The sequence below is a fragment of the Dromiciops gliroides genome, chromosome 4 (genome assembly GCF_019393635.1).
Source record: "Dromiciops gliroides isolate mDroGli1 chromosome 4, mDroGli1.pri, whole genome shotgun sequence".
Taxonomy (NCBI): domain Eukaryota; kingdom Metazoa; phylum Chordata; class Mammalia; order Microbiotheria; family Microbiotheriidae; genus Dromiciops; species Dromiciops gliroides.
In genome coordinates, this window is record NC_057864.1 from 472,580,967 (window position 1) to 472,605,641 (window position 24,675).

Genomic DNA, 24,675 nt, shown 5'->3' on the forward strand with positions numbered 1-24,675 from the left:
TATCTATCTATCTATCATCCATCCGTCCATCTATCTATCATGGCTTGTTTCCCATTGGAACAAAGGTTCATCTTCCAAGCACCAACGATGGCACTGCTGCTGTTGTATGATGGTGAATGTCAGTGTTCCATTATGAACATTATCACAGGGAGGGGCCCCAAGGGGCTCAGTGCAAGCCCATGCCTGCTCTCCAGGAGCTTCTAGCCTCTTAGGGCAGAGAAGATAAGATCGAGTGCCGGAAGACAGGCACAGAATGACGCGCACACAAGCTCCATCAGCCAGCATGCATTTATTAAGAGTCCACAACACACTGTTAAGGGCTAGAATTCTAGCTAGTCTGTCTAAAATATCTAATGAGCGGTCGCCAATAAATTATAAGCGTCAGCAAGAATTCGGCTTTTAAGCATTTATTAAGAATAAGAATTTGGTAAAGAGAGAGAAAGGTCTACATTCATCTATCTATTAAAGGGAGAGCACGTTTCTAGCTCCGCTCTCCACCAGAGTCCAAAGGAAAGAGACCCAGCCAGAGCGCCAGGTTCCTCCCTTCTTCCTCCCACAAGCAGACATCACTTCCTGACGCCAAAGAAAAGACACATGTTCTTGCCCTCAAAGACCTTCCTTTCATGGCGGAACTTTTCTGCAGTAAGTCTCCAGCAGGTGGCATCATTCCAATCATTACAATACCAAGGATCACAAATGTGGACACCAATAGGAGCTGGGCCCTGCCCTCAAGAAGCTCACCTTCTACCTGAGAGGAACAATGCTCAGAGGAAAAAAAGCAGCTCAGGATACAGATGGGGGGGGGGGTGCTCACAGGGCATTGTTGTTCAGTCATTCATTTGTGTCCAACACTTTGTGACCCTGTGGATCTTATGATCTGTGGGGTTTTCTGGGCAGAGATACTGGTTTGCCATTTCATTCTCCAGCTCATTTGATATATGAGGAAACTGAGGCAAACAGGGTGAAATGACTTGCCCAGGGTCACACAGCTAGTAAGGGTTCAGGAGAACTGGGTTCAAATCATAGCCCTGCCCCTTACCAACAAGTAACCTTGAGAGAGTCACGTGCCTTTCCTGGACTCCGTTTCTGTAAAAAGGGGGAGAGGTTGGAGTCCATGTCCTTTGGGCTCCTGTCAAAATGAGGACCAGGAACGCTGCCATACTTTGATTCTCTGAGGTCACTTTCGTCTGGAAAGCTGATGATCCTGACATGGTGCTTCTGCTAGCCAAGGCTGGCTTTGAAGGAGGAGATGGCTGTGAGTTTGTGAGCTTTGTATTCCAGGGTCTGACCTGAGGGGGGCAAGAGGGGAGGGAGAAGGGACATTCTACTTGTAGATGCCTTTGGATGAGTCCCCAGCCCCTCACCCAGTGCTTGGCCAAACATAGGAAGTGCTTGAGAAATGACCGAGGACTGACTGAGCAAAGAATGTGAAAAAAAGGAACAGGGGCTTTTATATATCTATATCTATATCTATATCTATATCTATATCTATATCTATATCTATATCTATGTCTATATATATATATAGATAGATAGAGAGAGAGAGAGAGAGAGAGAGAGAGAGAGAGAGAGAGAGAACGAGAACACATATGTAAGAAGTATAGAAAGGGATGGTCAGTGAGAGAAAAACCTGGAAAAAGAGTGTGGTGCTGACCTTGAATTCATAGAACCTGGGATGAATTTAGGCTTTAACACTTCCTACCTGTGTGACACTAGATGATGCAGTGGACAGAGTGCTGGGCCTGCGGTCTGTAAGTCCTGAGTTCAAATCTGTCCTCATACAATTCCTAGCTGTGTGACCCTGGGCAAGTCACTTCACCCTGTTTGCCTCAGTTTCCTCACCTGTCAAATGCGCTGGAGAAGGAAATGGCAACCACTCCAGTATCTCTGCCCAGAAAACCCCAAATGGGGTCACAGAGTCAGGCATGACTGAACAACAACAAACTTGTGGGACCCTGGGCAAGTTGCTTTATATATCTGGCCATGCTGTGTCTTTATCTATAAAAGGAGGCTTGGACCAGTGAAACAGATTCCCTTCCAATCCAACTTCTCACTCATCCTCCTTCAGGGCTAGCTCACCTGCCACAACTTTCTGTCGTCTCAGCAGGTGGGCTGCACCTGGGATAAACGCCCTTCGGTGGGGCAGTATCACGATCCGAGGTCCTGTTGACCAACACTCCATGATTCTTTCTTTAGAACACATCCACCAGCACCAGATGCACACTGAATGAAGGCCTGCCCTACAGCCTCCCCCATGCATCCAACCAGCCAAGGTCTTGCCCTCCTGCAGCTCAGATGAATGGACCTTGCTCTGCTCAAGGTGACCCCTCCACACTCTGTCGTTTCACTTCCCATATTTCCCCTGAACCAAGGGGAAGCACCACCTAATCTTGCATTAACCCCAAGGAGAGATCAATCACTTCACCCAAACAAGAAGGCAAAGAGAGAGAAAATCAGGTCATCGGTGGGGTTAAGACAATATTTAAGAGCACAAGTTCCCATTCCAATAAAAATATAGCCACAACCCACTGCACTTAGAGGTCATTTCCTTGATATACTGACTAGCAAGAAAAGCATGACTGTGGATTTTACTGGGAGCCAAGTGAGCCTCCCTTACTAAGAACAAAAGGGGACAGGGAACCATGAATTTAAGAATGCTCTCTGATGTTGATACCTGCCCTAACTCCTATGGGAATTCGGTGTCCAGAGTTGTAGCCCAGAGACTCCCCGGGCCACACCCCACTCCAGAAGCCCAGGGCTAAATCTTTTGGATCCCAAGGCCTCCTTGTTTTATACTCAAAGGGGTACTGCCTTCCAGGAGAAGGATCATCACAAAGCAAGGTTCCTAGAGTCAAACCGCAACATTCTGCTCCCAATGGACACTTTCAGGGTGGGTTTTATAGCCATCAGATATTTCAATTCTACTAAGACAAAAGGGGGAAGGAATCCCAAGATCACCTGATTCAGAAGCAGAGGGGTATGAGTATTCCTTGGCTCTAGGCTCCCACTCAAGGATGACTTCCCAAGAACTTTCCCTAAATTATCAGCTTAGTAGTACAGTGAATAGAGCATCATGCCCAGAGTCAATGAGACTCATCTTCTTGAGTTCAAATCTGGCCTCAGACACTTACTAGCTACCTGTCTTACTAGATGACCCTGAGTAAGTCACTTAGCCTCTGCCTGACTCAATTCTCTCATCTGTAAAATGAACATAACCATAGTACCTATCTCCCGGGTTGTGAGGATCAAATGAGATAATACTTGTAAAGTGTTTTACAAGCCTTAAAACACTATATGGGGGTGGGGGGGAGCAGCTAGGTGGCACAGTGGATAAAGCACTGGCCCTGGATTCAGGAGGACCTGAGTTCAAATCTGACCTCAGACACTTGATACTTACTAGCTGTGTGACCCTGGGCAAGTCACTTAACCCCGACAGCCTCACCAAAAAAAACCCCAAAACAAAAAACACCACTATATAAGGGGGCAGCTAGGTGGCGCAGTAGATATAGCACTGGCCCTGGATTCAGGAGGACCTGAGTTCAAATGTGACCTCAGACACTTGACACTAGCTGTGTGACCCTGGGCAAGTCACTTAACCCTCATTGCCCTGAAGAAAAAAAAAACTACATAAAATGCTAGCTATCATTAGCTATTATTATCAAGTCAGAGGGGGGAGCAATTCACTCAGCTACTAAATTCTAAGGCCCTACAGCAGAATTCAAATAACCAGTATAATAGTAATTTCCAAAACTTGAAAAGAAGCAGGGGAAGAGGACAGACTGACTACCAAACTCAAAGAAATGATGGTACTGACTGCTTTATAGCCTCATTCCACTTTTGTTTATAACTCAAGCCTATTACCCAATCAGTTTACAGTCATTTTATATCTTTATCCCAGAACTTCTCATGTCGTTGTTTTTCAGTCATTTTTCAATCCTGTCCCATCTTCATAAACCCCTTTTGAGGGTTCCTTGGCAGAGATACTGGAGTGATTTGCCATTTCCTTCTCCAGCTCATTTGACAGATGAAGAAACTGAGGCAAACGGGGTGAAGTGACTTGTCCAGGGTCACACAGCTAGTAAATGTCTTAGGCTGCATTTGAACTCAGGAAGATGAGTTCTCCTGACTCCAGGCCGGAGGCACTATGCACTATGATGCCACCTAGCTGTCAGTCTCTCCTAGCACAGCATTTAAACCCCTTTCTTTGATGCACTTAAACATTCTACCCTGTTCATACTCTGATTTCCCAACACAACAGTAAACTCTATAAGACAGGCACCATAGCCCTTACCTAATGCCTTCCAGGTGCTGAGCAAATGTTTACTTAATTGTTGAATTAAATTTCTAATTGCTCCTAGAACGGAGTTGTTGTTGTTTGTCCTTTGTTCTCAATGAGGACCAGGACATCATGACTTGCACTGAATTGGATTTAAGTGAAGGAAGACTGTGCAAGGTCACCAACCTCACTTTCTCCTCCAGAGCCATTTAGGTCCAGTGGCAAGATATACATCAGGATGACTGGAGATGGCCCCGAATGTTTAAGGCCATTGAGGTTAAGTGACTTGTCCAAGGTCACACAGCAAGTAAGTGTCCAAGGTGAGATTTGAACTTGGGTCCTCTTGATTCCAGGGCCAGTGCTGTATCCACTATGCCACCTAGCTGCCCCAGCATTAAGTATACTTCTCTCTGAAATGAGGTAAGCACTTAATTTCAGAGAAGTACTCCCTTTGAAGTCTACTAAGAGCACAGCATTTTTTTTTAAATTTTTTAAAAAATTTTATTTATTTCTTAAAGTGAGCCACACCTACAAGACACAGTCTCTGGATGGGTAAAACGATCTTATGAATTGATAGACCAATTATGGAATGAGAAGGGGAAGGGTCCCCTCTGCCGAGCCCCCCCCCCAAAAAAAATAAAAAGCCCATTCTCCACACCATACCACGCTCTGGTGTGAGCCTTTCTTTACAGATAGGTTTTTTTCACATCCTATAGATAGGGCATTCCTTTTCGGCTTTTCTCTTCAGACCTCAAATCATTGCAGCAAAGTTCTAAATAGCATTAAGCTTAATTTCATGGCAGGGAGAATTAGAACAACAACAAAAAAAGTTTCCGTGTCTTGATCTCACATGGGCCAAGTCAAAGGATAAACTCGGCTGACATGATGCTGCATTTCCAGGCCCCTGCTCCATCCCCTGGACTGAATAGCCTTTTTCACTAATTAATGACTTTCCCATGAATTAAACAAGAGCTCTCTTCACTGTTCAGCCTTCTAATAAAGCATCTTCTCCATCTCAAACTGCTCAGTATGACCCTTGGGGAATATACACATCCAATCCAGAGGGGACCACAGCCTCGGCCTTCATCAAACCAAGAGATCAGAGTATCCCTTCTTGACCATTAGGGATCGAGTCCACTGCTCTCCCCTTAGACTTCCTGATATGCAAAAGGGTGAAAGGTCAAAGGTACAATCTAGGGTCATAGGCTAGAAGGAAGCTAAGGGAATCAGATGAGAAATAAATCGACTCCATCTTGGCCAAGTTGTTCTGCCCACCTGGATTCACCAGCCATCACTTTTCCAGGGCTTTGTCTGGGAGGGAACTTGGTTTTGTCTCATTACAAAGCTTACTTCCAGCCTCCAATCTCTCCGCCTGGACACACATATGTGTATGTGTATATGCATGTGAATGTATGTGTTTTGTCTTTACTCATTAGACTGTTAGGTCACTGAGGGAAGGAACTATCTGGCTCGCTTACACTCTTACCCCCCAGGGTTTGACACACACAGTAAGCATTTAACAAATGCTTTGTCACTCATCATTAATTCATTGTGCCTTAACAATCCCTTTCCATTCCTTCCTCTCAACATCCCCTCTTTTCTCCTCAGCCCAATAATAACAGTGTGCTCTCAGGAAGGAATGTGCTTAAAATACTAAGGTATGAGTGAGTGAAGTGCTTAATGAACTCCAACTACCCTAAGCAAATTAATTTCAACTATTTTGTTGCTGAGGCAATTGGGGTTAAGTGACTTGCCCAGGGTCACACAGCTAGTAAGTGTTAAGTGTCTGAGGCCGGATTTGAACTCAGGTCCTCCTGACTCCAGGGCTGGTGCTCTATCTACTGTGCCACCTAGCTGCCCCTCAACTAAGACTAAAAGATCCTGGTCTCTCAATAAGGAATGTCAGGTGATGAGAAGCAGAAAAAGAGAGATATATGGAGAAAGATGAAGGGATGATGACCTTCTATACCAGTAGAAACTGAATCTCAAAGGTATACCCAGATACATGGGTATATACCCAGACACGTGTGTGTGTCTGTGACAGGTGAATGGAAAATATCCTTGTTTTCTTATTTCTGATTACCTGGCAATGCAGAATTTTGGGAACGTACGTTCCTGAAGTGGAGACTCCTATCTCTGTGTCCCCTGTACCAAGCTCCCTACTTGGCACAGAAAAGAATTTTAACAGATTCTTGCTGATTGGTGGACTGAACTGAGAGGAAGCAGACCTGGGTTCTGATGCTGGCTTTTTATCACCAATCAGCTATCTGACCTTCTGGAAATGACCTCTCTCTGGACATAAGATTCCCTCCCCTCCAACCTGGTATTCTAGGACTCTTTGATTGTCCAAGAGGAGAAAAGAAATATGGGACACACCCAGAAGATTGCTAAGCTGTCCCTTCGGGGCCTTGGGTGAAAATGAGCATTGCTATATGGGCCAAGGACCAAGTTTTATGTCATTAATAGAATTAAATTAGGCTTATGGGAAAGCACTTAACAGAGCCCTGAAGCCAAGAACAATTTAAAGAAAGCATTAGTACGGGTTATGGATTTTTATCGTCTCTACAGTATAGGCTGGCTTCATACCATAGAGAGAGAGGCCAGCCATTAGTTTTGAGAAAAAGTAAAACATAATTTTGGGTGGATGGGGTGTTTATTCTCAAAGGTGAATTAAGAGATCGCCTAGGCCAGCAGATCCATGAAATAAATCTGTTTTGGCTGTAATTAACACCTCCAATGGCATGCAGCGATTGTTAATGGACCATCCTGATATACCTGAAGTAGGCACTTTACAAGACCCCAGCTTCTAGGGATGACCCCCATCCCGCCAGCTGAGCGTTAAGGACATCCCATATCCTGCCTTCCTCCCCATGATGTCTGAAGCTGAACCACTTTCTCAGCCAACATTTATCCATTTTATGGGCATTGTTCATCGACAGGAACTAAATGAAATGAATTAGGATTCATTTCATGAGCCTCGACCTGCCACTTATGTAAAGCTGGAAGTTGGGTTTTATTTACCAATGTAATAAAACCAGTGCAGTTGATGGGGAAATAAGGAAGGAACTCAAATGAAATGACCTGAAAAACTTCTTGTCTTGTCTGCCCTGACCATACATCTTAATAAAATATAAGAGAACTGAATCCCAGTTCCAAATCATCGCATGTTGGCTTCTCTTGAAATTATTATTTTTTAAATGACAAGGTATGTTGGGGCAGCTAGGTGGTGCAGTGGATAAAGCACCAGCTGTGGATTCAGGAGGACCTGAATTCAAATCCGACCACAGACACTTGACACTTAATAGCTGTGTGACCCTGGGCAAGTCATTGCCCCATTGCCCCACAAAAACAAACAAACAAAATGACAAGGAGTGTCTCAGCACAAATAGCTATTTTTAATGGCTTTTTCCTGATTTGGTTCTTTTGAATCTGCTTATTCCTGAATGGATTATAATAGTGGGAAATTACAAAGGGACACATATTTAACTTGTGTGTTACAATAAAAGTCTCCAGGGCCTCATCTAAATGATCCTAAGTTGAAATCCCAGTTAGAATCCCAGATCCTTAGAACTCCAGGAGACAAATTTGTTTAATAAAAGTAGAACTAATGAAAAAGACTGGCTTGACTGGGCATGGGTTGAGCATCAAAAAGGCATTAAAGAACCCAAACCCTATAAGACAACTCTAATACAGTCCCATTAATCAATGTACTTTAAAAAAATTGTTTATTTTATTCTGAACTTTTAAATTTATTTTATTGTGAACTTAAGAAACATGGAAGAAACTTTTTTTAAAACATGTAAACTTCCAGATTTGGAAACCTCAAGGATATGTTAGTCTACAACAGAAGTGATAAGGGTGGCTTTTGACTAGCTCACAAAGACTTCAAAGCAAAGCAGTATGGGATGCTCACCAGCAAGGAACAAGAGGCTCTATTATGCTACAGAAGATAGGGTTTATTAAGAAATTACACCCAGGGGGCAGCTAGGTGGCGCAATGGATAAAGTACCAGCCCTGGATTCAGGAGGACCTGAGTTCAAATTCAGCTTCAGACCCTTACTAGCTGTGTGACCTTGGGCAAGTCACTTAACCCTCATTATCCTGCAAAAAAAAAAAAAAAAGAAAAAAAGAAAAGAAATTAAACCCAGATGAAATGCATCCCTCTTGCCGAGTCACATAGCTGAAGGTATCACCCCCAAACTGCGACTTCTTCAGAAAAAAAAAATGGCACTAACCTTTGGACCAAAGGATTGAGAGCCAGAAGGATCTTGAGAGATGTTAGAAAGTCATCCCTCTTTCTCACCTTACAAGGGAGGAACATGAAGCCTGGAGGGGGTTAAGTGACGAGGCGAAGGTCACCCAGGGAGCTATGAGAGCCAAGAGGGGAGGCCAACACACAGGATCCCATTCCCTTCCACAAGCCAGGATATTCTAACTTGGAAATCAACTGCAGAGACATCATTAATAATACATTTTACTAACAGCAATCAATGCGTCAAGAAGGAAGGAGATGTTTTAAACCCCCTCCCCTCTCCCCCAATCCTGGGTTACATGGTACAAGACCTGACCCATTATGTTATTACCACCACAGAGACAAACAGTGACCGAGTCCCTCAGCACTGCACAATGAAAAGACTGAAGGAACTAGAAGCAGGAAGTGGTTTAGGGCAACAACCCAAGGAGGCAGGTATGAAATGCTGGCTGCTTACTAAAGTCCAGCTCTTCTGGACCAAAACAAACATATTTCCAACACCAGAGGGATTTTTCAAATCATGAATATTAAGGAGTAACCTTCAACAGGACCAATGTCAAGAGGATTTAGAGAAGGCTTCCAGATGGGAAGAAAGTAGGAAGGGACGGAGGGAGAGAAAGGAGGGAGGGAGGGAGGACAGAGGAAGGAGGGAGGAGGGAGGAGGGAGGGAAAATATTTTCTAAGCAACTACTATGTGACAGGCACTTTGATGCTAAGCATCTTAGAAATATTATTTTATTGGATTCTCACAACAACTCTGGGACCTAAGTGCATTATAATGCCCATTTTAGAGCTGAAGCAATTGAGGCTGGCAGAGGTTAAGTGACTTGCTTGGGGTCACCCAGCTAGTCTGAGATCAAATTTTAACTCTTCTTAACTCGAGGTCCAGTATCTCCAAGCTGCCTCTGACAACAAAACTTCAAAACATCTCACAATGAATTGCTTAGGACATACCTCGATCTACTTAAACTTCGATGAAAAAATCTATCAGGGACACCAAGAAAAAAAACACTTTAAAATATGCCAATATTTTAGAAGACATAATCTGAATTCTTTCCCAGTAAGACCAAGAAGAAGCTGGTAAGAAGTGGTTTCATCTTTACCATTTTCAGACCCATTCCATTTAGGCAACAGCTGCTTTTCCCATCAATCTCAGCTCGATGTCCAAGAGAATTTAAGTGGCATATTTTCTCTAAACTAGTTGTTTGATCTTGGGCAAATCACTCAACCTCCAACTGCAAAATCCGCATAATAATAGCACCCACCTCTCAGAGTTCTGTGAGAATAAAATGAGTCGCTATTTATAAGGTGCTGCATAAACAGTACTTGTTGTTGAATGTGATAATAGTATTATTATGACCAAAAAGAATCGTAATCACTCTCCTCTGTATGACAGGCTTTCAAGTATTTGAAGGCAGCTATCATGTCACCTCTGGGTCTTCTCTTCTCTGAAATAAACTGCCCCAGTTCCATCAGCTGGTCTTCCTTTTATGAGGACCAGAGAGGTTGACTGAGATGCTCGAAAAAAGGGAGTAAATAACAAAGCCAGGACTTGAACCCGGGTCCTCAGACTCTAAGCTAGTGATCCAATCACTAGGCCACAATGCTTCCGGTAGGCTATCCAATATCCTTCAAAGTTCTAATGCCGGGGCAGCTAGGTGGCGCAGTGGATAGAGTACCGGCCCTGGAGTCAGGAGGACCTGAGTTCAAATCCAGCCTCAGACACTTGACACATACTAGCTGTGTGACCCTGGGCAAGTCACTTAACCCTCATTGTCCAACCAAAAAACCAAAAAACCAAACAAAGTTCTAATGCCAAAGAACATCAGAAGAGCCTCTGAGAGGGTTAAATACAAAGGTCTATGCCTCTCAAGGACAATTATGCAACCAAGGGAGAGAGGAAGATGGGGATCCAGCAAATTCTCCTCCAGGATTAAAGAAATAGTTCCTTCTTCCTTCAGTTGAGTGACAGGCCTTTTAAGGAGGGCAGCTCTCCAAAGCTTTCCCCAAGAGAGGATGGAGGTCAATTACAAAGCCCTTTGTGGAATGACTGGCCTCCAGACTGGTCCCTCACTCAGCTGGCCCAGAAGCGTAATCCCAGAATCTGCTTCTGTCCCCCAAAGCTGCCAGCCCTGATTCTCTGGAGTCACTGGTCACGTAAATAGGTCATTACACGGAGGGCACTGAGTACCATCATGGTGTCTGTGGTGGCTGGCTGGGATCACCAGTATAGAGTAGTTACAGGGGAAGGAAAAATCCGTTCCTGTCCCTTTTCCTCTTCCTGTTTGACCGGTGGGTGGCTCTTTCCAGGGGCAGTATTCTTCTGCTTTTTAATGCACTCTCAGACCCGCACACACAACCAGGCAAGCGCACGCACACACTACAAAGGGCCAAAAGAAAATCTGCCAAGTGGTGTTTAAAAAAAAGGAAGAAAGAAAGAAACAACATATAGCCTGGGGCAGGAAAAAAACCCCAACAACCAGAGCACAAAGTCTTTCTTGGGCTTTTAATCTTTCTTAGACAAAGTCTACATTAGAGGATGCCACAGCTGAGGACTGTATACAGGTGTTAAACGCGCCTGGAGTCCCTTGGGATGGCAAGAACGTAGTCACAATGACGAAGCTTCTGTCTTCTATGGTGCTCGCCAGAGAGGAGCCAGCCGGGCAAGCCGTGTAAAAGCCTATGTGCCCCAGGTTTACCAGGCAAAGCCAGGCTCTTGCCCAGATGGTGAAACAAGGCCAAGGTCAATGGCACAGGGATCAATTCTCCTAACACCCAGTAAAGCTGACATGGTGATTCCATTCAACTCAATCACAGATATTTGGGGCAGCTCCTATACGTCTTACACTGGGCTGGCTGTAAGGCACAGGGCAAGAGGAAGAGGAGAAGAAAGGAAGAGGAAAGGGGAGAAAAAGAGGGGCAAGTGGAGGAGAAGGAAAGAGGAGGAAGAGAAGGGAGGAAGAAAAATGAAGCAGGAGTAGGCTGAGAGAAGCCAGGGAAGGAGGAAGGAAGGAAGGAAGGAAGGAAAAAAGGAAGGAAGGAAGGAAGGAAGGAAGGAAGGAAGGAAGGAAGGAAGGAAGGAAGGAAGGAAGGAAGGAAGGAAGGAAGGAAGGAAGGAAGGAAGGAAGAGGGAGGGAGGGAAGGAGGAAGGAGGAAAACTAGGAGAAGGAGGCAAAGGAAGAAGATGAGGAATAGAGGGAGGAAGAATGAAGCAAGCTCCCTTTAAGGAACATATACTTTTTTTTTTTTTTTTGCAGGCCAATGGGGGTTAAGTGACTTGCCCAGGGTCACACAGCTAGTAAGTGTCAAGTGTCTGAGGCCGAATTTGAACTCAGGTACTCCTGAATCCAGGGCTGGTGCTTTATCCACTGCGCCACCTCGCTGCCCCAGGAACATACACTATTATTGGCAAGGCGCAATAGGTTTCAGAGGCAGCGAGGTGGCGCAGTGGATAGAGCACCAGTCCCAGAGCCATGAAGACCTGAATTCATATCCAGCCTCAGAAACAAACTAGCTGTGTGACCCTGAGCAAATCACTTTACCCTGTTGGCCTCAGTTTCCTCATTTGTAAAATAATTTGGAGAAGGAAACAGCAACCCAGTATCTTTGCCAAGAAAATCCCAAAAGGGGCCATGAAGAGTTGGCCATGAGAGTAAAGTCTAGATAATGAGAACAACAAATGACAGGTTTCATGGATTCCAAAACACACACACACACACACAGAGCCAATTCTTGCTCCTAGGGTACTGGGAGATGGAAGGGGTGAAGAGAGTACAAGGAGGGTCCCGGGAGACAAATGCTATCACCACTAAAGCTGGCCATGGTTTGGAAGAAACTTCCTGAGTTTCCGGAAGTTTCTCAAGCTCACCCCACCCCCTCCCACCTCTTCCTTCTAAAACCTGGGCAGGTTATTATTCATTCCACCTTTCTCAAGCACACAGAGATCCTGAACCCACACCTCTTCTAAAGAGAGCAAAAGCAGCAGAAGAAACTTGGATTTTAATAAGACTAGGGAAAGAAGAGTGGAGCTTTAACACATATTCTTTTTTTCCCCCAGGGTAATGAGGATTAAGTGACTTGCCCAGGGTCACACAGCTAGTAAGTGTCAAGTGTCTGGGGCTGGATTTGAACTCAGGTCCTCCTGAATCCAGGGTTGGTGCTTTATCCACTGTGCCACCTAGCTTCCCCCAACACACACTCTTAAGACACTTAACTAGCTGTTTGACCCTGGAGAGATCACTGTCTGTCAACTTTCTGAGTCTCAGTTTTCTGGGTTTTTTAATCTATAAAATGAATATAATACCACAGGCCCTCAGGGCTCCACCAACATTGTTGTCTCCAAGATTTACAACATTGAATTATCCTAGATTTTTCCTCCTCTCTCAGTTTCCCAGACTTGCTGGCTGTACTGTCACAACTGCTCTTACACCTGCCCCTCGGTCGTATAGTGCATCTAGGGTGTCTGATTTAAGACCCGAGTTCAAATCCTAACTCAGAGGGCTACTGGCTAAATGATCCTGGGCAAGTCTTTTCACCTACCTTTGCCTCATTTTACTCATCTATAAAAGGAGTTTGACACCTATCTCCCAGGGCTGTTGTGAGGTTCAAAGGAGGTATGTAAAGCATCACATAAATGTCAATCATTCCTCCTGCTCTTCCTCTTCTGGCCCTCGCATTATTTTAGGATCTCACCAGCCCTTACCGGGACCCCCCGTAACAGTCCAACTGGTCTCCCTGCCCCCTTCAAACCATCCTCCCCAAAGCCACCGATGTGATTTTCTTCAAGGCTGAGTCTGACCCTGTCACTTTCCTACCCCGTAACACTTCTCAAATGCCTCTGCTTGGCCCTTCAAGCCCTGCACACACAGTCACCAGCCTGCCTTTCCGGCCTCATTATACATCTCGACTCCCTTTCCTCCACGTTATGGCGCACGTCAAACAGACTTGCTTGCTTTTCCATGAGCAGAGCGCCCTTATCTGCAACCTCCAGACCCCTGCGCAGCTCGACCTCCCTGCCCTCCTCAATCCTGGTGGCTCCAGACCCCTCCTTTCCTTCAACGCCCATCCCAAGCATACCTGTCTGCATCTTCCCCTCCGCTAGTACCTTGGCTCCCCGAACAACCTGACATGCTGAAGACGCTCCTGTCCATGTCGTCTCGCTCCGTAAAATGCAAATCTGGAAGGCATTCCCACCTCACATCTTACTGCCAGGATCCCTCTCATTCGAGAGGAAGCCTTTCCTGATCCCCCCGGCAGCTAATCCCGGTCCTCCCAGACCACTCTCTGCCTTTTCTCTTTATACAGGGTGTCCCCAAAGTTTAGGGCAGTTTCCAGCTTATGAAAGTGCATTAAACCTATTAATTCATGAATTAAAACTGCACAAAGACTTTTGGTACCGTTATTATTTCTTCTCAATTTGTGATCTCCCATAATGAAACTATAAGCTTCCTGAGGGTAGAGACTATATTGTACCCCCATTGCCTAGCACAGTGCATCCTTAATAACTGTCTATTGGTGATTACAAAATCACAGAAACACAGATCAAGAGCTGGAACAAAACTCAAAGCCTATCGAGGTTAATCTCTTCATTTTACAAAAAAAGAAGATGAGTCCCAAGGAGGTCACACAATCAGCAAGCATACATCAGGCACAGAATGTGAACCTGGGTCCTCTGATCCTCTGATGCCATACTCCATGATAAACCCAAATTCGATTCTTTTCCCATCCCCTAAATGACAAAATTTTGAAAGTTACTCAAACTATATTGCCCATATCACAATTATGCCACAAAAGTAACACTGAATTGGTCGCAAAAGTCAATGGAAACTTTCATACAATTTTAACTGCATCCCTCTCCTAAGAGCACAGTTGCTTTCAACAGACTTCCATCACATCACAGAGACCCGCCCCCACTCACCCACCCAATCAGAAAAGTGCAGTTTCATAAATTTGTTTTGATCATGTCCTGCTCTCTGTGACCCCATTTAGGGTTCTCCTGGCAAAGATGCTCGAGTAGTCTGCCATTTCCTTCTCTAGGTCATTTTACAAATGAGGAAACTGAGGCAGAGTTAAGTGACTTGCCCAGGGTCATACAGCTAGTAAGCATCTGAGGCCAGATTTGAACTTAGGAAGATGAGTCTTGCTGACTCCAAGCCCCACAGCTCTATGGACCACGGCATCCCCTAGCTGCTGAGCCTTGCATATATTAAATAGTTAATAACTGTTTTATTCATTCAATCTCAAAGGGAAGACAGAAGGAAAATTTTTCTCATCCCATAAAACAACATTTTAATGTGAGCTATTACTATTGTGTTTGAAAGAATTTACAATTAACTCCAAGGTTAAAGACAAATTTTTAAAGCCTAAACTGGCCAACAGGCCTCGCATATTTTTGGAATCAATCCAGACTGCCGATGGCAGCGGGAAGGCCACATAAATCCCTGCAGCCAAGATTCTTTCTCCGTCCAACACTCAGTTCATTATGCTCCATCTTCCCAAGAGAATGCCGGGCTTGGCAGGAGCCCTCTATCTCCTTCCTTGGTAGCTCTGCAGCCCAGACCGACTGAGGAGAGATGGGCCGTAGAAACCATTACTGGCATAAGGTCCTTCTGCAATCTGTTTGATGTGCTGCGGCCAAAGAAACAGTGAGAGGGAGAGAGAGATGAAACGGGAGTGGAGGAGGGGTGGGATGCCAGCGGAGGGAGGGAGGTGGTAAAAAGATGGCCCAGTCCTAGGACTGGGAGGCCACTTGTAAGGCTGCCTCTTAAAGAAAATGAGAAGAAGTAGGAAGACAGGCTAGTCTAACTTTGGAATAGGAGAAAGACATGAATTCACTGCAGTCATAATTTTAAAGGGGGAGGGGCACAAAGCCAAGAGCTCTACCCACTGAGCCACCTGGCTACCCTGAGCACATCCTGCCAAGCTACAAAGGCCTAAGGTCTGTGACTGTTCCAACAATGAGTATACACCACTGACATCTGAGGAGAGGATGAGAGAGGCTTAATTTTTCATCTAAGAAAGTACACAGGGGCGGCTAGGTGGCGCAGTGGATAAAGCACCGGCCCTGGATTCAGGAGTACCTGAGTTCAAATCCGGCCTCAGACACTTAACACTTACTAGCTGTGTGACCCTGGGCAAGTCACTTAACCCCAATTGCCTCACTTAAAAAAAAAAAAAGTACACAAACCACATAGGAGGGGCCACGCCCTGGTAGATGTGCTGCAATCTGCATGGGTGAAAGGCAACATCCACATCAAAAAAAGTCACAGGTTCTCAAAAGTTTTTGAACAGGAGGCAGAGGGGTATAAGAACCTTCTAAATAATTACCAGTGAAGGACCAATTTAAGATAAATTAAAGAGGGAGACCTTGACACAAAGGGCCAAATAGAATTAAAAGGAGAGAGTATCAACTGTAAGACATCGACCTCATTCCAAGAAGAAATTTAGGGGAAGAGGAAGCAGAAGGCAAAGGCAGAAAGAAAACACTGAAAGCTGTGGAATTCACTTAATTAAGCTTGCCCCTGGAGAAGAATTCAAGGCATAGGCCTCCCTCCCATCTTGCAGAGGTGGTGGGCTATGGGTATGAAACACTATTGGCCTCTGTCGATGTACCGCTGAGTTGTGTGGAACTGCCCCCCTCCCCCCACCTCCCCACCCATTTTCTAGTCTTTATTATAGAGGATTATGGCTCTTTGGGTAGGGAAGGGAAAGTCAGAGGGATATATTTGGAAATAGAAGTGCGAGAAAAGATATTTCAATTCTCTTTAAACCCAATAAAAAGAATTATTGACAAACCCCAAATCTGAGAGTTCTCAGCACCCACTTTTTTTTTAAAGGTAGCACAGGAAAATCAGGAAGACCCAAGTTTGGCTAGGACCTCAGACATTTATGTGCTGAGTGACCCTGGGCATGTCACCACACCTGTCAGTTTCCTCATCTTAACATCGACAATAACACAACCTACTTCACAGGGTTGTCAGGATCGAATTAGTTAACACCTGTAAAACACTTTGTAAATCTTAAAACACTCTACAGATGCAACTTCTCGGTGATGTTGTTATTGACAATGATGGTGGTGGTGTTTGTTGTTTGAAAAAAAGGCACAAAACCTTCAAGGATTGGGGGTAGAACTTATGTCCTAATGCCAGCTCCAGGTATAGGACGAAGGATCAACAGTCGGCCTCCATCCCTGGACCGTTCTTCCCTCAAGGAAAAGGAGCTACTTACTGTACTATGCTCCGTCTCTCTGGTAAAACCTCCTGTACTTTGCCCCCATAATGGCCCTGTAATGACAGTTAATACGCAAAAATTCAAACTGTCACAGAGGCTGGCCAAAAAGAAAAAACCACTCTCAGAGCAGTGAAGTTTCTGCGGAAAGAATGAGACCACTGTTTTGGAAGAGAAAGGGGAATAAAGTCTCAAGAGAAGAGGACGGAAATCCCAGGGATAAACTTTCTCAAAGAACAGGGTTGGTGATTAAAGGACACAAAAATCAAGGTTTCTTAAAAGGTTTTTTAAAAGACCAAAACCTCAGTGTTCCCTTTTCTTCCCCGCCCCCCCAGTTCACCCACACCCACACCCAATAACTGGTGATAGGATTTTAAGAATAAATCCAAACACAGGGAAAAAATGACCGAGTATATTCGAATTGCTCAAAGACTTTTTACCAAGCTCTCTGGTTAAGCCTGTGGACCCCCTCTCAGAATCATGCTTATAAATTCATAGGGTAGTGGCGGTGGTTATTGAATCCTCCTCCTCCTCCTCCTCCTCCTCCTTGTTTTTGTTGTTGTTCAGCCATTAGATAGATGATGGACCAAGATCATAGAGCAAAAGGTGTGTGCGTGGGGGTGGGGGGGACCTCTGACGGTATCTTTTACAGAAAGGAAACCTGAGGCCAAATATGAGTAAATGACTAGCCAAGGTCCCTACAGTTGTATAAAATGCAGAATTACATCCAGTGGCCACTTTGTTACTGTACTTCCCTAAAAAGAAAGCCAACCGTGAAGCCCCACAGAAATGCCCATCAAGATTACTGTTCATTTCCATAGCACTGGCCACAACCCACCCCTCCACCACCACCCCACCCCAGAGTTATGTCAGCCAGAAGGCAAAAGCAGCCTGAACTTTTCTCCTTCCCTTTTCCCAGTCACCAGAAAACCTCTGAGGCCCTTGACAATCCTCCACTCTGAGACTTGTTGTTGTTTGTTTGTTTGCCTTTTGTGGGGCAATGAGGGTTAAGTGACTTACTCAGGGTCACACAGCTAGTACGTGTCAAGTGTCTGAGACTGGTTTTGAACTCAGGTCCTCCTGAATCCAGGGCCGGTACTCTCTCCAGTGTGCCACCTAGCTGTCCCCTACTCTGAGACTTCTTAACCTTTTTGTTGTCCTCGGCCCCTTTGGCCATCTGGTATAGTCCAGAATGCTTTTAAATATTTAGGATTCTAGAGCAAAGCAATTATGCTGAAATTGTTATTAAAGATGAGAAAAGCAAGTTCTTAGATCCCAGGTTAAGAACCCCTCCTCCAGTCAACCGTCCCTCCCACCATTTTACTAACAGGAAAACTGCAGAACCAGAGAGGGAAATCAATTTGCCCCATGTCACACAGCTAGTAAGTGTCAGAAGTTGGATAAGAATCCAGGGCTCTTCCAAGCACCCAAGTTCAAAAATCCATTTTCTTAATTGGAAAACTTAACAATAAATACTCAGCTTTCTCTTAAATTTGTGCCACAGCGTAAAACCGCTTCCTGTCCCAGGACACTCAAGGGGATAGTTTTGTTTTATGGCAGTGGTTTCCTGATTTTTCCTCATTTAAGGGGGGAAGAGAGCAGGATAATGGCCCCAAGCATTCAAACATGCTTCCCATTCTCAGTTTGGATTTCTATCTATACATGGACATATGGGGGGAGAGAATAAAAGCTTTAAGAGCAAAATCCGTTTCAAATGATCTCCAGGATTCCCAATCAACCATTAACTGGTGGGAGAATGCTAGAAGGGAAATAAGCTTGTCCTCAGGAGAAATGAGCAAGTCCCAAAGAGTACCATTAACTCTTCCAGATCTTGTAAACCGAAGTATAACATTGCAGAGACAACAATCTCTGGGCCAGGATAGCTGGGCTGATGGAGAAGGGGTCAAAGAGACGACGGAGGGTGAACCTTTGAAATGAAAATCCTTTCGATTCATCACAGGGAGCGAACAGGGCATGACAGCCATGGGTACACAGCAGAAAGAATTACAGCCAACTCTTCCCTGTGCTCCCACCCCCAAGGTAGTCTTGTCTTCCATGGCTAGGCTGAGTTTTAATCGGCCTGAGGGAGTTTGGACCAGGTCAAACCCCGATTTGCTCTTTTCTTCGACCTTCTTGATCTCTAAGCCATGGCTTCTGTTTGATTCCACAGACAAATCCTGATTGCCTCCCCCCCCCCCAATAGGTAGGCACTGCCTGGGGAAGGAAGACCCCCAAGAAGAGGAAGTTCAGAGTTTCTTCACTGAATCACACTGCCAGTCCACAGCCCCGGCCACCCACCACAGAAAAGAATTCCTGGACGCCTCTGCCTGGGCAACAAGCATGAAAATGTCCACAAGAGGAAACTGCATACTCTCTTTCAAGAATCGAAGTCCGAAACGTAGACATTGGCTAAGACAATTCACCCATTTTACAGGTGAATAAACCGAGGCCGAGGTTGCTAATCAATAATAATTTATTAAGCATTTACGATGTGTCAGGTACGTGCTAGGGACATATGAAACACAAGGATAAGGAGCTCATATCCTAACAGGAGAGACAACATGCAAATAACTGTACATATAAAACACAGAGAATAGAGGGGGAGTTTAAGTGACTTGCCCAAGGTCACATGAACTATATGCAATACACTTAATCTTACAGAAGGAAAACATGGGAAAGGATCATAAGATCACTCAATGAAGAAACATTTCTTAGAGTCCTACTATGTGCCAGACATGGGGGGGGGAGGGCGGGTTTGGGGATTCAATGGAATTAAATGATGTGGATTGCTCTCTTGGATTTAGAGCCAGAAGGAATGTTAAAGACCACGGATTGCAACCACAGTATTTTCCAGAGGAAGAGGCTGGAGCCCAAAGCAGGCAAAAAATGACTTGTTTATGATTACACAGGTTAGTATCAGAGCCCCAAATTCCTTCCTTTCAAATACCAAAACTTTTTCTACATGAGAAAGACATTAAGACTTTGGAAAAGCGAAGGATGCGGGAGGAAATTGAGGCAATATAAAAGCAAAATAAAAATCAATACAGTTATTTTTCTCTTTAAAAAAGATATTAGATCACAACTAGTTAAGGCATTTATTCATACACTGAGCTAAAGTCAGAGGGCAAATCACATCTTTGGAAACATGACTGACAAGACGGCTGTAAAATCTAGCATGATACTGCCCAATTTCCACTCATCCTACTTTCACCCGACACTGTATACAACAGTCCCACTGTACATCAATAAGTCAATTAAGTCTCTTTTGGTGAGAAGTTTAGGATCCATCCCCCACCAGACCCTGGTACAAATAGCAGGACATGCCCAAATACACGAAGAAACAGAAAAGGCTATTTTAGAATAGAAAGGGGTCACACAAAATACTATGTTTGGGGAGGGGGAATCCCATTTTTCAAACCTTTTCTCAATAAAAACAGTTAAACTTTTCTTTCTTGTTACTAAAGAATTATAAATATCTCTCTCTCTCTCTCTATATATATATAAATACACACATATACACATACAGAGATACATATATAGGCACATATAGAGATACACATATATGGACACACATATATAGAATATATGCACAAATACATACAAACATATACAGGCATACATACACATATAGAGACATACCTACACACACACACACAAACATATATAGAGAGACATAAACAAATATATATAGACATACATATACATACAAACATATATACATACACACAGACTCATACACATGCACACAAACATATATATTTATACAGACATACACACAGATATTTACACACATATGATTTTCAATGCTCCAAGGAAGGCATCAGGAAGAGATCCCAAACCCTGGCCACTGCTTTATTTAGGTCGGCCCCAATTCCGGAGCAGGCTGGGCTATGTCAGATCCAAGTGCACAGCCCTGCCCAATTCCAGTGCATCCCCGAACCTGGAAGCCACGGGAAGGCTCCTCAACTGTCTTCATCACCAGCGGCCAGAGGGACCTGTCAGCAAGAAGAGGCTACAGGGAGCCAGCCGATCTCTGGTGGGAAAAGCCGCAAAAGAAAACATATTGACTTACCTTCTCCGCATACTTGAACTTGACATAGAACCAGCTTGACTTTATCATTGTCTCACCTCCTGCCCTTGGGGAGATGGGGGAGGGGTAGGAGAATGAGAGGAGGGATTGGGGGGTCCAAGGAACCCTCACTACTCTAAGGGAAAAGCAGCGTGGGTCTGCAAGGATTTCCCTAAGGATAAGAAGAGAGGAAGGAAAGAAAGAAAGGAAGGAAGGAAGGATCTCTCTGAAGACTGACTCCCCTTTCCTGGTTCTGTGCCCCCCACACACACCTTACCCCTTAACACTGTGTGTGATCTCGATGCTGAAACTACACCCTGTGAAAGCCTTGCTTAACTACCCCCACTCTCTCTCTCTCTCTCTCTCTCTCTCTCTCTCTCTCTCTCCCCCTCCCTCCCTCTCCCTCCCTTCCTCTCTCTCTGTTTCTCCCTTGGCTGTCTGACAAGAGAATTCCTCAAATGGACTTCAGCTGCATTCATCACAAATGGCCCATGCCAGTAGGGCTGGGAGGCTGGCCTTGGCCCTGGCATCCTCCCAGAAGGAGGGCCTCTCCACCCCCCCTCCCTACCCCCCCAATCCGACGGGATGAATAATGAATTCCAGCCCTCTCCCTCTGGACATAGATTAACACCTGGCTAAACATTATTCTGACAACAGCCTTGGTTCCTACAGGCCAGGGCCCAGGCCTTAACCCCTCAGCCCCAACAAGGGGAGCAGACAGAGGCCTGGCCCTTTGCTCATGTCCCCACCACCTCGACCCCCTCTGAAATATAAAGAGAGAGATTGCATTGCTTTATCTTTTTTTTTTTAAGGCTTGGATCTTTGGCATAAATTGAATGACTGAATCCATTTCTGCCTTCAATGCTCTTGCTGCAGAAGCCACTTTGAGGGGGCAACTCGCCCCCCCTCCAGCTTCACCCTTTTTTCTTGGCCGCCACCATTAGAAAAGGCTGTTGGCATGCAGGGAACTTGGCAATAGCGGGTCTGGGGAAAATGAGGGTGACATTTTGCAGCCGCCGCCGCAGTTCCCGGGAACATTCTACAGGGCTCTCGTTGTTCATCTGGCCAGCATTAGCTCATTAAGCCTGCCCAGATGGAAGCAAGGAAGATGAGGGGGCACCCCCTTTGCAGGGGAGAGCTTTGGAGGGAAATGGGTGGAAAAAGCAAGAGGCCACTTTACACAGCCGGAAACCTCTTCAGCAAATGTCAGGAGGCAAGGAAGGACCCCGTAGTAGACCACAGACATCGCACTGTTTGAAAAGTACATGAACGAGGAAAAGAGCCTCGAACCGCTAGAAATTAAAAAAAAAAAAAAGATCGACGTACAAAGAGCAGAGGATCTTACATCTAGAGCTAAAGGAGCTTCAGAAAGTCATCTAGTCCAGCCCCATCTTTTTAACAGAAGAAGACACTGAGTCAGGGATGGGCAGTGACTTGCCTAAGGTTGCTCAGGAGTCAGGATTTGAAATCCATGTGCTGCGATTCCAAAGTGAGCATCAGGTTTCATGAACCCCTGTCCCACCAACACTGCCCCATCACAAATCTCCTGTTTGGGCATTTACATTTATTTGCCCTTTTACAAAAACTTACCCTGTGATTTCACTGACCCTTGAAAACTCCCTATGAATTTGCTCTCTCTCTCTCTCTCTCTCTCTCTCTCTCTCTCTCTCTCTCTCTCTCTCTCTCTCTCTCTCTCTCCCCCTTTCCCCCCTCCCTCCCCCCCTCTCTCCTGACATGTTAATCCCCAGTGCCCAATCCCCAAAGCCCAGATAAATACACTTGATACAAAAAGTGAGAGCCGGCATGCCGAAACAGTACCCTCAAATCACTGGGCAGACAAGAGGAAATGAGTAGCTGGTATCTCATTTTTACAAAAACCAGGCTTGAGCAGAACACAGGGAACAGGGAAGGGGAAAGGAGAGACAATGCCGGCTGATAGGGGGAGATTCTAGGTCGAGAATCCCAAGATTATGGATTTCAAAATGGAGAGGCCACTTGAGGTCACCGGATCCCACCCACAAAGCTCCCAATTCAAACACAGGTCCTGACAATTCAAATGGAGATCATTTGTCACTGCATGAGGAGCCAGCAGAACTAGGGTGAATCAAATTCCCCATGACCTAAAATGCTCAAGAACTGGAGTACCACGATAAATTTAACTTTCAGGTGAACCAGAAGTTAAACAAAAAACTTTTTTAAAAAACTCCATCTTTTAAAATCTATAATATATGTTCATCTACTTGCCCACTTTGCAAGATAAATTCAATCTAGTGATGCTCAGCTCTGTTCTTCTTCAATTCCTGAAAATCTTCCTTCTGGTTTGCTAATGCCAACGTAGTAAAGCTCACTGGTAGGGGGGCAGCAGGCCAGAGGTAGAAGTTGCAGATTGAGATGGGGGCACGCTAACCGCAGGGCAAAACAGAGATGGGAGTTTTATGGCCACTGATTTCAGCTTGCTTGCTCTTAACATTCCTCTTCATTTTCCAAAACATCCCAGGACTGTTTATTTGCACAAAGTGGATAATCAGAAAGTTAGTGGGGGGAGAAAGGGAAGGATGGAGAATGGGGAAAGGGGAAGAGAACCCCAAATATTACAGATTTGAAGCTGAAAAAGGACTGTGAAGTCTCTCGTTTTAGACACAAAGAAACTGGTTCCTGGAGAGGCTGGATGAATTACCCAGGGTCACACAAGTAATAAGTGGTAGAGATTATGATTTGAACCAGGTCTTCTGAGTACAAATCCAGTTCTCTTCCATGACATCACGTCCAACTGAATTGGCAAAATGTTCCGTGTGTGTGTGTGTGTGTGTGTGTGTGTGTGTGTGTGTGTCCATTGCCCATAGATTGTGAGCTCTTAAAGAGCAGAGACTGGTTTTTTTGGGTTTGTTTTGTCCCTTTTTGTATCCCCATCGCTTTCTACAGAGCCTGGGCATATAATAGGCACTCAAATGCTTACTGACTGATTGACTATGTGTTTATATGTGTTACCTGTACCTGTAATTTCAATGGTGTAAGGAGTTGTAGGTGAGGACCTCCCTCTACTGATGTAGATCAACATCTTCTTTGAAACTTCAGAGTTGCATAGATGACAGAGAATTTAAATGACTTGACCAAGGTCACACAGTCATTCTTTATCCAAGGCAGAACTTGAACCCAGGTGTTCCAGACTGCATGGCCCACACTATATCCACCCTGCCACGCTGCCAACCATTTATATTCACTGAGCTGCTCCAAGTGGAAAGAACGCTAGGAATTATCTATTCCAATCACCATGCTCATTTAACAGAAGAGGAAATTGCTGACATGAGTTCCCATTTCATGGTAAAAATTAGAGGCCAAGTGTGTGATAACTCAAGTTCAAGAAGAAGGTCCTACAGCCACTGAGGAGGAAGGACACAGGCATAGCGACAGGAGAGCCCTACATCAGAAGGGCAGAAAATCAAAACCTCTTTGGAAGCCATGATGTCATCAACATAAGCTTCTCTACCATTGTGGTCAACAGTACTGGACTGATGACCTGGCCCTTATGCTATTTCACGACCCTGAAATCACAGCAATGACTGACTCCAACATACCCTAATGTTTTGTGTGGCCCAAAGAACAGAGAACTGCGTCACTGAGTCAGAAAACCTTGGGTTCAAGACATGACCAACCTTTGGGAGATCTTGGGCAAGTCATGTACCAAAGTATGCCAGAAAACAAAGAGTTTTGCAGAGCTGTCTACACCTCAACTAAGTCATGGAAAATTCACCTAAGGGGCAGGTAAGTGGCACTGTGGGAAAAGCGCCAGCAGTGGATTCAGGAGGACCTGAGTTCAAATTCAGCCTCAGACACTTGACACTAGCTGTGTAA

The 24,675-nt window shown here is 44.9% G+C and overlaps 1 protein-coding gene across 6 annotated transcripts in view; it reads right to left on the reverse strand.

Annotated features, from left to right (window-relative positions):
* AUTS2 (activator of transcription and developmental regulator AUTS2) overlaps positions 1–24,675 on the reverse strand; it is a 1,257,436-nt gene that overhangs the window by 857,283 nt on the left and 375,478 nt on the right. Inside the window, exon 1 of one of the 6 annotated variants that reach the window (XM_044002373.1) lies at positions 20,827–21,075. The exons of the other annotated variants lie outside the window; for them this stretch is intronic. Coding sequence (XP_043858308.1) covers positions 20,827–20,874 — 48 coding nt within the window. The 5' untranslated portion in view covers positions 20,875–21,075. Of the gene's footprint in view, positions 1–20,826; positions 21,076–24,675 lie in introns of those variants that run through there. 6 annotated transcript variants of the gene reach the window in all.